At 40.7% G+C, this 14,516-nt stretch overlaps 1 protein-coding gene and 1 long non-coding RNA gene across 14 annotated transcripts in view; one reads left to right on the top strand and one right to left on the bottom strand.

Annotated features, from left to right (window-relative positions):
- TRPM3 (transient receptor potential cation channel subfamily M member 3) overlaps positions 1 to 14,516 on the bottom strand; it is a 492,887-nt gene that overhangs the window by 210,337 nt on the left and 268,034 nt on the right. For all 10 annotated transcript variants that reach the window (XM_049092014.1, XM_049092017.1, XM_049092021.1 and 7 more), the window contains exon 6: positions 6,928 to 7,099. In XM_049092014.1, coding sequence (XP_048947971.1) covers positions 6,928 to 7,099 — 172 coding nt within the window. The remainder of the gene's footprint in view (positions 1 to 6,927; positions 7,100 to 14,516) is intronic.
- LOC112644731 (uncharacterized) overlaps positions 1 to 14,516 on the top strand; it is a 130,254-nt gene that overhangs the window by 56,908 nt on the left and 58,830 nt on the right. The window lies entirely within an intron of this gene.

The following is a 14,516-nucleotide window of genomic DNA, read 5'->3' as shown; positions in this document are numbered from 1 at the left end:
TAACTTACAAGAAGAAAATTTCAAGTGTAAGATATATTCTGGGCTGATTCACATTTAGCCCAAGTTCTAACACCTCCAAACACAGTAGTCGACAATCCTGACAGTCACCATGATTGCTCCAAGACACTGGAATAACTTGAATCTCTAAAGAAAGACTACATTTCCTCCATTATGCTTTGTTTATTCAGACAGGCGGAAGAACTACAGTGTAGAATATATTTTCGACAATAGAGAAAAAGGCAAAAGAGTTTCCTGGTTATTGCTGCAACAGTTAGGATTTTAAATCAATTACTCTTCAACAAGTCGTGTTAACAGAGCCTTGAGGATACGTTCCAGAATATAATTTTGAGCCTCATTTTTTTCTTTTTGGACTTTTTCAGTAACTACAGAGGTACATGGCTCCCCTTAACAAGCAAAGCCAGGCCTGATCTGTGGTAAAAATTAATATATATTTATATATATAGTGATGAATACCCTTGACTCTGATAGGCTTCAAATGAGAGGGTCTGGTCTCAGGTTGGAATCCATGGCAGCCAGGCTACGTAATGTCCTCGGGTCCTGCCTGAGGAGCACTGTACCACCACGAAGGCAGGAAGGGAACCAGTGTTTCTGGATGGCCAGATGCCAGAATTCTTTCATATGTTGACTCATGTGCTAACTCATTTAACCAGAGTTCACAGACCCAGAAACAGAGTCTAAGAGAAACACCTTGATATTGGAATATTCATGGATATTGCTGTCTGGATTATGCTGTCTGGATATGCTGTCTGGATTTCCTTCAAAAGTATCCAGAGGAGGATGTAGGTGGGTATATATAGAGAGATTCTAAGCTTGGCCATGGACTGATAAATGTAGGGGCTGGGTGACAGTCACAGTGGGTTATTAAAATATTCTCCAACTTTTTTGTATGTGACAATTTTAACAATAAAAATTTTGCAAAAGATACGCTTGGGATTTTAAAGTCCTATGGGGCTACTTATATGCTACTTCCTGGAGCAGCCCCTTGGTAGTCTTGTAGCTAATACATATTTCCTGAGCAGCTAGTATGTTCCCAGCAACGTGCTAAGTTGCCTCAATTTATGTGACTATGTGAACAGCAATAAAATAAGCATGAAGCATTTTTGATTATGTACCTTTGTTTATTGAAATAGTTCAAACTTCATATGTGATGTTTGGCAATATTAATGAAAGGTGTGGGTCACCTTTGATAATTCTCTTCATCACTTCTCTGTGCCTCGGTCTGATCTTTGAGATGAATGATTTTATGTTCTTGTGAACGTCAGCCACAGCATTGCTTTCATTCACAGACACTGAGGATGCTCCTGGGATACAGGTATATGGGATTCTAGAGTACATGCAGCCTCACTTCCTTGCCTCTCTCTCCCTCTTATTTGCCAGGCAAAACTCCAGCAGATGCTTAACTTAATTTTATGACTGTTCTGTCCCTGGAGCTGACCATGGCTTCAAAGAAAACACACAATCCTGGGGGTCTGTGCCTCTTGAAATTCGCAACCACAAATACCAAGTGGGGCCAGGGTGCGATGGGGCAATGCAACATTCCCCTGGTCAGGTTACTCTCCTTGTCTCTACATGAGCTGTAGTTCTTTCCCTTAATCTCCTCTACCTCCTCCCCTTCCACATTCTTTGCTGATGACCTCCCATATTCTTTTCTTTATACAGAAACTGTCTACAGAGAAGTACCTGATAATCCCAGCAGAAAATATTTCATCCTACCCACGTCTGTGCCCATATGCTCTGCCTTCCTTCCTGCTATGCAGGATGAAGCTGTCCCTTGTCCTAAGGCTGAGCTCTTTATTTGTGCACTGAATCTCATCACCTCCCTCTCTCAAGGACTTTGCCCAAAGTCCCTTTTTTTCCTTCAAAAGTTTACTTCTTCAGAGTTCTCACTAGCCCCCCTGTTTTAAGAATATACCAGTGTTTGCTAAGAATGGCCTTGCAGCTTCCTTGACGTGTCTCTTTCTTACCCTGGATGCCCAATTTATTTGCAGGTCCTCATGAGTTATACCTTAACAATACATCTTAGGACCAATATTATATGATTTACCTGAGGCACCTAGAATAGGTGAATTCATAAGGATATAAAGTAGAATAATAGTTGTCAGGGGCTGAAGGGAGGGAGGAAGGGGGAGTTAGTGTTTAATGGGTACAGAACTTCAGTTTGGAATGATGAGAATGTTCTGGGGATAGACAATGGTAATGGTCATACACAAGGTATATGGACTCAAAGACACTGAACTGTGTACTTAAAAATGGTTCAAATGACAAATTTTATGCTATGCATGTTTTATATTTTCAACAAAGATCAGTTAAGAAAATATCTATGCATATATTTGAGTCCAATCACGTTTTACTACCTCTTTTGCTGCCATTCTATTTCCAACTACACGCAATGCCTCCTGCATTATTTCAATGGCCTACCAAAATGTCTCTCTGCTTGAAATCCTGTCCCTACCTCAGTCTGATCTCTGCACACAGCAGCAGAGTAATATTTTAAACCCTAAAGTAGATCCTGCAATTTGCCAGATCAAAATTCTCTTAGAATAAATTCCAACTTTTCCCAAATGTCTTGCTCTTTATTGAATACCTGGGGCTTCTGTCTCTACTTTCACTCTCCTCAGAATGTTCTCCCCACCATGGGCTCCCTGACTTCATTCAGGTCTCTGCTTCCACGTCACCTCCTCACAGAGACCCTCCCTGACCACCTGCTTCTACACCATCCTCTCAATGCGCAGGTGCCCATGCACGCAAACAGGTGCACGCAGGTTCAGTCATCACCTCCCGCTGCTCTATTTTTTCTTTTTTTTAAATAAAGATTTTATTTATTTATTCATGAGAGACACAGATAGAGAGAAAGGCAGAGACACAGGCAGAGGGAGAAGCAGGCTCCATGCAGGGAGCCTGACGTGGGACTCAATCCTGGGACTCTAGGATCACACCCTGGGCCAAAGGTAGGCGCCAAACCACTGAGCCACCCAGGGATCCTCTCTATTTTTCTTAATAGTTCTTTTTACTACCAGATATCATATATTTATTTATCAACTTATTTCCCTATTACTCTGCCCCTCTGGAGTTCAGCTCAATGAATTGTCAACAGCTGCTTTTCCAGACCTCAGCCATGGCTGGTCTATAACAGGACTTCAAGAAGTATCTGTATCTTAAGAAGTCATGCTTGGAACTGTCGGAGGCTGTGCTCATTGAATTTGAAGTTTAGTAAATTGCAGATGGGAGAGAGTGTTCCAAAGCAGGTCACTGTTCATATCCAAAAGGGTTCCCTTTTACATAGTCTTTCAGGAACCAGTGACAATACTTCAGAAGGGACTGCTGACAGCAGTGATGGGGGTGTGTGGAGAGGGACGAGATAATGGATGCCAGAGTGCATAGACACATCTAAAGCACTGGTGCTCGTAATATATTATCATTAATACTTAGCGTTTTGATGAGAAAGGGTTCAAAGTTCTCCCAAGCAGGATTCACTTATTATTTAAGGAAAATATCCTTCAGAAGATTATTGCATGTAAGTAAGAAACAGACTTGTTGAAAGGCTACTGTGGTAGGCAGGTCACCCCTAAGTGATGAGGAGGAGTGGCACTCTGATGAGAAAAACGCACAGTGCATCCAGACATCCCTGGTGTCATCCGAGGTGTGGGGGTGATGAGGAGTGCTATTGTGGTAGGGCGGCTGATTTTCAAGAGACCAAACTGGGGCCTCAAATGGAGTCCCACCATTGTGTTTTAGATTTCTTTAACTGTTGGAGGGAGCTATAAAAGCAAATGAAGTTTTTAGAATCAGCTTACAAAAGAAAGTTTTATTTTTGATTGGAAGAACTACATTGCTACTGATTATGACATAGTGAAAAGAAATAGTGTCCACATTAGAAAGCAGAGTTGCTGTTCAAAGGTATTGATGGGAGATTGATTGCCTTAAAGGTTTGTATTCGTACTTCTGTCTCCTATTATAACCAGGTCAACTTTCCCCCTCATTAGTCCTCTTCTGGAGGCTTCTGTGTTCTCCAGGGGAGGGGAGGGGAGGGGTGCTGCTAACTAGATTGAGGTCTCAAGGTCCTGCTCTACTTTGGGGAGCCTGGGTCACTCCTTAAGCTCTGAACACCTTGCTGCTCCTTCCCTACTTTTTGGGGTGAATGCAGTAGAAAGAGAAGGAGACCAACTGACTTATGAGTTGCTCACTTGGAGGGTGGATCCATCATCTGGGTTTGCCTGGGACTGAGGGAAGATAAATCAATAATAAATTGGAGACAGTGACGGGCACTTGGGACAAGTTGATCACCCTCTCAGATTAAGCTTAGGGACAGAGCTGGTGTAAAAGCTAACTCGTAGTGTTTTTCACTACAACTTGTGGGCAAACTGCTCACCCTGAGCCTTTTTACTTCCTGTGACCTCAGAAATCTCCTCTGGGTCTCTTTAACCTCCTTTTCCCATTTATTTTTTACTCAATGGGAGCCTGTGGGTTTCTACAAATCTTCAAATACAGATCTCAAAGCAGAGAGAACAATTATGTTTATAAAATATGATCATTCCAACGGCCATCTGGCTCCCCCTGCCCCCACCTCATTCCAGCTACTGTCACTTAACCCAAGCTGGGGGCTCATCCCTCACCCCAGACCTAACCCTGTTTGTGGACTTGGAGCAGTTCAAGAATCTCTGGCCTGCTTCTCTGATCTTCTGCCTCAGCTTTGTACTTGGGTGCATGGTTCTTCAGCCTAGACCCTTGACTGGGTCCCCACTTGTCAATGTTTCTGTGTGCTTCTCCCTGCCTTGGTCATCTAGCAAGGGTCCACTGTCCCTCTGAATGGCATGAGGTGTGTGTGTGCAAGGGCTGTTGGCTCCTCCAGCATCTTTGACACCCTTACTAGCCTTGGCCTGCCTTTTGACTCCATGCTTCTGGGCTCTGCTCCTTATTGTGGCCAGGCCACCATACAGGAGCCTCTCCAGGCCTCTGCTGCAGGCCATCCACACATTTAGCACCTCTGGGAGCTTTTGAGAGAGGTGACCCTCTAGGTACTTAAATTACAAAAAGATATTCCCTTTAGGACAACCAGTTAGAACTACAGCATCCTTTCCTTGGGCAGCCTGTGAGGCACTGAGCTTGGCACACAGAGCCCTGGCTGGGTTTAACTCCCCCAGCACCCCTGAGCTGGGTGTATACTTCCACCACCACATGCCTAGCTCTCTTCCTAACTACTAACTAGCCAGGCTGCCACTGGGTCTGGCACAATGACATTCTTTGCACTGAATCTGACCCTGAATTTGTTCTTTGTCTATCCTGCTCCCATCCTGCATCTTTTAGGTCACTCTCATTTAGATTCTTATTCTTAACCTGATGATATATACAAAGTAATGTTTCAGCCTGTCAGAATCTAAGTAGATACCACTAGTTACCTAACATTTGCCTTTTCTAGCAACTATTGTAATACAACTCCATTTTAGTTTTTACAAAATCTACCACCCATTGGTTATAGTGCTTTGTTAACATTTGATCTCTGCCGGTTTCTGGATCGATTTTCTAGTCTTTTCTATTCTTTTTTTCTTCCAAGAGAGGTTTAGCTTTGGATAATCCTGTTTTCTCTTTCCAAAGAACATTGCGGATCCTTAGATAGAAGACGGTTTCCTAATACAACTTGGATTTTAGGCCTACACCAAAATGTACTATTTCAGACTCTTCTGTGAAAAAGAGAAAAACAGTAGCAGCTCCTAAGAGTGGGGGCTACAAAAGGCATAAGAGAGAAGGTGTGGTCTGATAGGGAGAACATTCCAGTTCTGGGAGGAAGGTGGCTCTGGCAAGGAAAACCCACCCCAGACAGGTACAGAGAAAAGAATAGGGAACAGCCATTTGGACAAGCTGAATCACAGCACACTGAGCTTTTCGAAACACATCTAGCCAAAGAGGAGAATCTTTTGTTATTTAGAAACATAGGCTTTGAAAGTTTGATCAAATAGATCCAAGTTTCCCTGAAGGGACATACGACTACCCTAAATGGGGAGCCTGCCACGAATCCTCCTCAAGTGTTAACTTTGTGGAAACAAACTGAAGTTTATTTTGTGAGGAAAGATAGTGGATGATTTTCCTACCTCTGTTACATTTAAATGCAAGCCACTTAGTGATTTGAGAAGCACTGCTATTTTCACAATGTCACCTTTTCATAGTTCATTGTGGGCACAGTCAATACAGCATAGAACACCTGAGTATTTAAGAGGTACTTTTAGTGTCACCATCAGATATGAATTATGTAGTGTGCATACACATGCACATATATCTAAATATATTATGTTTAAAGACAATAAATACATACATAGAATTAAGATACAGAATTAAAGTTTATGAAGATGGTTACACAGGATACTTTTTGTTTACTTTTGTTCAGTTGCCTTGAAATTCCATCGTGTAGGCAGATCTATGCTAAGATCAAAACTTACACATATGTAAATATCTAACATATTTGTATATTTATATATAATAAATTTTATATAGTTACATATACAAATTTTATATCTAATAAATATATTGGATATTTATATATATATTATTTTTAGCCAACAAAAATAGCTTAATAAATAGAAACAATTTCTCCAGGGTGCCTTTCCTCCTTAGATAGAGTACTGTGTAAAGGATGTAGAGAAATTTTGGAAAGAAAAGTGTGTCTGTATGCGTACACCCCAGATGGGATTGGGTTTCTCACCTGTGACAAATGAGCACTAGTCCACTAATCATGTCCAGTCCTCCTCCTCCAGACGACTTCCTCAGGTTCTAACCACTGGCCCAGCAGACACATCATGGTCTGTGTTTGCAATTTGCTCAAGTTTTTATAATATTGCCACATGGTATACTCGAAGTACTCACTTTCCACATGTTTGCTATGAGGTATGACAGCGGGAGCAGTCACCTACTTACTTGTGTTTATCTTCTGGAGAGAAATATGCTTTTCCAGTTGTCTCCTCAGCTTCACCTCAGCTCCATATTTCCCGGTGGTCCCATTGTCAGCCAGAATGAAGTGGGAATGCATGCTGTTGAGAACAGTGAGCTTGCTCATGGGATTGGACATGGTCTGATATGGCCGGACCACCTGCAGGATTTTAAAAGGAAGAAGCAGAAGTCAGAGGAAAAAAAGAGGAAAATATGAAAAGGAGAACCAGACAGAGAGGAAACAGAGAGAGAAGGATAAATCAATTCTTCAGTACAGAGAAAATGGAGTTTATATCCTCTTCCTAATACCGCTGTGGGGAGCAAGTTTTATGGTCAATGTCCCCAGTCCCAGCAAGATTACAGTTAAAGAATAATTTTATTGTATTTATTTATATGCTGAACTGATACAGAAGCTAGAGTTTGTGCTCTCATCATACTCAAAAACTGACGTGTGAATGATTGTGTCATTTTAAAGTCGATCTTTCATTTGCTGACAAACCACAAGTAATTTTCATGTTTACTCATGTGGTTTTTTTCTTTTCTCCATGGTGTCCATACTCTAATGGGCAGAGCCGAGCAATTATGGTTCTGGAGGCGGGTGAGGGTGGGGGTGGGGGCCAGGGTGATCGTTTCTATCCAGCCCATTCAGTCATCTGAAGATCTGTTAATTAAAAGGGGGGCAGCCTGGGTGGCTCAGCAGTTTAGCACCGACTTTGGCCTGGGGTGTGATTCTGGGGGCCCGGGATTGAGTCCCGCATTGGGCTCCCTGCAAGTAGCCTATTTCTCCCTCTGCCTGAGTCTCTGCCTCTCTCTCTGTATCTCTCATGAATAAATAAGTAAAAAAATAAAAAATGAAAAAATAAAAAGTGAACACTGTTCTTCTTAGACACCTTATTTAAGTGAAAATGTTGAATGTCAAATACATGTCTCCTGAGGTGGGTTATGAATCAAAATATTCATCTCTGCCTTTTTTGTTGTTGTTGTGTTATTTTAATGTCATGGTGAATTATACTACCTAAAACAGAGTAAGTCTTTTAGATTTTTGATATCAAAAGAAAGGCAAAACCTATTGTGAGTTTTAGTTGCTAGTTCTAGTTGCTTTGTAGACATTATCTATGTTCCTTGCAACAATCCTGCAAGGTAGATGCTCTTATGCTTATCTTGTAGATGGAGAAAAAGAACTGGAGGTAAAATAGGTTTTTCAAGAGTTTCTTACACACAGAACCAGAATTGACACCCAAGTATGAGTCCAAAATCTGTGCTTTTGTTCCCCTTTCCCACACTGCTTAGACACAACAGAAACAAGATGATATTTTGGAAATCTACTCCTATAATATTTAGGTAGAGAATTCACTCACGATTATGAAAAGGAATATTTCACAAGCTCATTGTTACCCAGGCCCAGTAACAGTTATCCCTGTACTGAATCATCAGAAATGACAGCACAGAAATAAATACTACTGGGTTTTTATTTCTGTGCCTTTGTGCACAATTATGGAATCGAGATGTTCTCATTCATTTTTAGTATGTAATAACTCACCATGAAAAGCTGTAGTAAGATTGAGTAGTTTGTTAAAGAAATTACAAAGTGGTTTAGTAAGGGCAGTCTTTAATAGTAAAGATCTCATAAAAGTCATTTTTTAGATCTTGACTCCAATTTCCAAATCCAAGTCTATGTGCCTGGCAAACAGAATCTACTCAATACATAGTGAATGAGTGAACAGGAAAACTTGAGACAGGCATGCTTTTGTTCAGAATTGAAAAAAAAAAGGGGGGGGGCCTACTCTTTTCTGAATTGTTTGGGATTTGATCTCATCTAAATTCAAAATGTGTAATTTTGAGCTTTTCAAATATCCTTCATTCCTTTTAATATGTCTTATTTGTTAATGTAGCATTAATATAACATTAATTCATAGCTTCATTTTAGTTGACTCTTAGTGATAAAGGAAGCTCATAACTTTTTGATTATTGTTTCCAGTAATGGATGGGATTTTTTTCCAGTAATGGAGCAGTATTCAATTACTCCTTTGTCTAGATGAGTGCATAAGAGTCCCCTAAAATAAAGAGACAGTGGTTTGCTAACTCCATCCTGAGTTCTTTATCACTGGAAGAGTAGGTCACTTGTGGTTAAAATTCCCATTTTGTTGTTACTCATTTTTGATCATAAAACATTCATTCTATAGCAAAGTACAAGTTAATAAATATTAATGCTTTGTTGAAAGAGGCTTAGCAGAAGGACTTTTCTCCTATCCTTAAAGTGCCTCTGCGTTGTGCTTTTGGACAAAAGAAAATACTTCAGTTACTGTTCTCTATTTTCTTTTTTTTTTTTTTTTCTGTTCTCTATTTTCTGACAGCAGGTTCCCAAGTATCCATGCCAAGGAGGAGGAAGACCCAAATTATTTCTCTGAGAGGCAGGGGACAGTGGATTTTCTAGAGGTTAATCTATGTATTATAGTGAATCCCAGACACTTGTTCTAACTGAGACACAAGAACACATTTTCTAATTCCTGGGAACCTAATGAAAGACCATCAGTGAACATAAAATTTTCAAATGAATAAGGTAGTGAAAGTAATTCTGGGCCATCTGACATACTTATCACAATCTGAGAATACCAGAACATCATTAAATCATCTAACTATACTCTATATGTCTGTTTCCTCTATCACATGATTCTAAGGACAGTAGGGCATCAGCCTTCTGAGTTCTGACCTTTTTTTGTGTGTGTGAAACATGGCACACCAGCTCTTTGGAAATACTGTTCCTTTGAATCAGTCATGGCAAGAGGGTCAAGTTTATAGTGTCATCCATGAATTTTAATTTCTTCATCTTACTGCTCCCCATTTCATCTGATCATACAAGTTAAAGGTGGTCATATTTTGGCAGAGATTTTGTCTGCTGCATAATAGGGGATGTACATCTGAAAAATACGTAAAATGCTCTGATTTATTTTCCCATCCTCACTAGAGGAAGATCTGCTGAATCCTGGAGAATCCTGAACATACGAGCCATGGAAATCTGTCTGAATCCTATTAGTTCTGCCAGTGGCTGTGTAAATCTGAGGCTCACATTTTTAATCTGTAAAAGGGAAATGAGAAAACCACTTACCTCATGGTGGTTAGATGAGATTATAGGTGCAAAGCACTTGGCACTTTGCCTGGTTTCTAGCAGGCAATCTATAAATGTGAATTCCTTCTCAAGCTTGGCTCTATTTTACCAACTATAAGCTGATTTTCCAATTGCTAGCGAGGGACCAAAATGGCACAATGACAGACAAATCACTGACCTTTGTTTTACTCAAGAGATTTGAATCAATCAATTTCAGTAAAGTGAAAAATCAGCAATCAGTTGGCAAAACACACAACGTGTTAGTACTTGGTCGCCTCCTCTCAGGCCATTTAAGAGGGCGATGCTCTGGAATTATTTGTGGATTAACTGAAAAGTTGGAAAGAACTTCCCAAATGCTTCAAGAGGAGTGCATTTTAGTCCAACTTGCCTACAAAACCCACTTAATATTCTTCATAACAAACATACCAGCAGTCTATTCTTGTTTGAGTTATAATTTGCATATCTACAAAAGACTTGCTGATCTTCCTGCTATGTTTCTCAAATAAGAAAAGAAATAATGTCTTTGTGTCACATGAATACAAATGATGTCTTCCCTCTGATAAAATTTTGGAGGTAATGCATCCACTTTCATTGTTAAGAGTTCCTAAAAAAGGACTTTTTTTGGAAATGTGTGTGTGTGCATGCATGCACGTGTGTGTATGCACATGAGCACATAGCAAGAACAACTGTGACATGTTCAGGACTTGGAGGCATATTAGATTGCTCTAGCCATTTCTCAGCCACTTTGTTTTTGAGAGAATCAAGCCCTAATGCCTGTACATAATAGATCAACTTTCCTAAGAATATAGGATGGTACCATCTTTGAGGGAATTAAGGGAGACACTCAAATAATTTTCCATGTTCATATTTCAGAAGAGGAATCTGGGTTGATAAAGGCTGAATGGCATCTGAAAGGCCTACATATCATGTGATCTTTCATTATTGGTAAATATGGGATTATATATACTTAGAAGGGAAATTTGCTTAGAAATGGATTTTAGGTGCTTTGTACTCTTCAGGTAGCACAGGTCAGAATACCTCTGAGTAATGACATTTTGCCTCTTTCTTATTCCTCAAAGGTAGATGGGAGAATTCTGCACTCTTTAATATATTTACAGCACTTTGTACGCTGATTGGTAAAATTCTGACTCCAAGGCCTCTGTATACCTTGACTCTGAAACAAAAAGGCAATGAAGTAGAAGCTGTTTAAGAAATTAATGAAGGTGGGGGTGCCTGGGTGGCTCTGTTGGGTAAGCAGCTGACTCTTGGTTTTGGCTCAGGTTGTGATCTCAGGGTCCTGTGATCAAGCCCCAAGTTGGGCTCTTCACTCAGTGGGGAGTCTGCTTCTCTCCCACTCCCTCTGCCCCTCCCCCATTCTCTCTATCTCTAAAATAATTAAATAAAAATCTTTTTGCAAAAGGAAATTAATGAGGGTGAAGTCTTTTTATGTAATGTATTTGTAGGTGGGGATTGATCTAGAGACATCATGGAAGATGTTAACATTCTTTATGTGCTGGTGTCAGTGTGCTACATTTCTTACCCATGGATGGGCTTAAGTGGATCATTTTGGAGCTGATCTAAGATACCTTCTTGAGTTTTCCTAGCTATTTTCATGCCTGTTCTGGTCTTACTCGAGAGTACTAATGGGTAGTCTGGAGATTGGGGGGGTTCTAGTTCCTCCAGCTACTGATTTGTGACCTTGCGCAAGTCTTTCAACTCATTTATTCCTTCCTCTATGTACACATTAAGAATGTCTTGAGGAAAGGTAAGTGATGAATATTGTGCTGGCTTGAGGAGAAATATAATCTTGTACCTAGGTAATACCTTTCACTAAATGTTCAAATTCTATGTATTAAAAGAAACCTTTTGGATGGTAGTTTCTCATCTATAAAGTAGAGGAACTGATTGTAGTTTCTGAGAGCTTTCTACTTCTAAGATTGAGTCTGGACAGCCTGTGTTGAAAAGTACATTCACTTCTTCCAAGTTAGTGCAGAAAAACAACAAAAATGTGGTTCAGTCATGTCCTGGGATTTCCTCTGTTTTATAGTGCTTTCTACAATGCAAGGGCAGTTTGCTCATCTGCAACTTCTTTCCTGAACAGAACTAAATTGAGCTGCCTTGGGTTTTTGAGTCATCAATCACAGGCCTTTGGCAATCCCTGAACTTAGGACCTGGTGAGGTACATATTAACATGCCCCCGGCAAGTAGCAGTCTAGGGCATGGGTGGCACACTGAATCATTCTTTCCCTCCTAGTAGGACTACAATTTTAAATTAGGCAGGAAGAAAATTAGGATTTATTGAACACTCATCATATGCCAGGCACCATGATAAACACTTTCCCATGGATTAATCCATTCCATGCTTATTTTATAGGCAAAGCTATAGATGCTCAGAGAAGTCTTTTGGCCAAATGTGTCCCACTAACACTTTTTCCTCTAAATCTACACAGCAGATAGATCTTAAATTCCTTTATAGGCCAGGAGACATTTACAGGGAAAATGGAGGACCCAGTCTGATTTTAAATTTATAAAGGATATTATGGTTGGTTTCGCTGCTGGACATTTTTGCCAGGGGCTCAGCTGAGCACTAAAATTCTTGTGACAGCTGATCAGATTATTTCCAGATGAGTCATCTAGAACTGTATAGTATGCAGAGGTTAGGAGAGGCAGCAGCAGGCAGCAAGATGGGAGTTTGTACTTTGGAGAAAGGAAGACAAAAGGGATGGGCAAGGTTGTCTTAGGATCAGACATGCAGTTTCTGGGAGGGATGAGGTGATATTGCTGAGACGTGGGCAGCACCCTCTGTGTCTGAGAAAAAGGAACACAGGGACTAAGAGGATGAGATAAAAACCGAATAAAGAAAGGCACTGTGTGTCCTCATAATCCTAGCGAGGCCTGTGCTAGCAGGGGCACTGGGCTGGTTATTTCCCATTTAGCCAGCTCAGCTGCAAGTCTATAGGAGGGTTATATGAAACCCAGATGCTGTGTCTCAGCCCAGCAAACCAAACATGAAACCAGCAAATCCAGGGATCCATCCCAAAGAATGCTCAGGTACCTCAGCTGCATAATTCACACTAAAATCCATGGGTGGGGGACACCTGGGTGGCTCAGCAGTTGGGCACTTCCCTTTGGCCCAGGGCGTGATCCTGGAGTCCTGGGATTGGGTCCTGCATCGGGCTCCCTGCAGGGAGCCTGATTCTCTCTCTGCCTGTGTCTCTGCCTCTCTATGTGTCTCTCATGAATAAATAAATAAAATCTTTAAAAAAAAAATAAATAAATAAAATCTACGGGTGGAACAATTATGTCTTTCTGCAGCATTTTGAAAAAGTGTCCCTCAACTCGTGGGCTTGCAGAGGGTTACATCATCCTCATTTCACACTCATCTCCCTTTGCCCTGTCCTGAGGGAAGCCACGGACTTTCCAGGTTAAGGGCCTACTTATAGTAGAAAAAGGCCCTTAGGTTCTAAAAGGGGTTACTTGCTTTAGAAATCACCATGCATCAGTGGGGTGGTTTTAAAATATGTTAAAAATTCTTTGAAAAATCTTCCCTTCCAGTCTGCAGTCTTCAGTGACTCACTTCTAAGAAATAGAAAAAAAAAAAAAAAAAAAAAAACAGAAAAAAAAACAGAAGTGATGGTGTACAACTTGCAAAACTAGGTCATGAAAGGGTTCCTTTTAGCTCTCTTGGATCACTTACTCTGGGGGAAGCCAGCTGCCATAATAAGGCAGCCTTCTGGAGAGATCCACATGATGAGGAACTCCTACCAACAGCCATGTGAGTGAGTCATCTTGGAAGAAGGTACCGTATCCCCATTCGATCCTTTATTATTTTTAAAATTTTTTTTTCCATTCGATCCTTTAGATGATGCAGCCCCAACTGATATCTTGTGACCTTAAGAAAGACTCAAGCCAAAACCACATAGATAAGCTCCTAATTTCTGACCCACAGAAATCGTGACACAATAAATGTCAAGTCATCTGTATGTTAGTAAATTGAACACCAATAAAAAAAAAAAAAAAAAGAAACCAAAAAAAAAAAATAAATAAATAAATGTCAAGTCATTAAGTTTTGGGTTATCTGTTACACAGTAGTAGATAGTAGACAATACAATGGATTATTATTGCTATCTTGAGAGGTGGTGCATCATAATTTTGTGACCTCTAGTGCCTCTCTGCATCCTGTCTGGGCTCCAGTCTGCTCTGCTTCCTGTTCTGGCTGGAGCGATGTCTGCCATCCTCCACTCTTACTGCTCCTGTCTGACACCTCACACCATCCTTCCTCACTGGGCAGGTGGCCAGATTCCCACACCTACACATCTGCCAGTCGGGTAACCCAAAGCAGGTTGTTCCCCTCTGTGTCTCAGCATCTCCATATGTCAGTGCAGATTAATAATGATAATAACCACCACATTGGGGGTACTGTAAAGATTAAGTGAGATATAAAGCACATGGCATGATGCACATATGAACT

This window comes from Canis lupus, chromosome 1 (genome assembly GCF_003254725.2).
Source record: "Canis lupus dingo isolate Sandy chromosome 1, ASM325472v2, whole genome shotgun sequence".
Lineage (NCBI taxonomy): Eukaryota > Metazoa > Chordata > Mammalia > Carnivora > Canidae > Canis > Canis lupus.
Note: the sequence above shows the minus strand (reverse complement) of the source record. Positions and strands in the feature narration are given on the sequence as shown.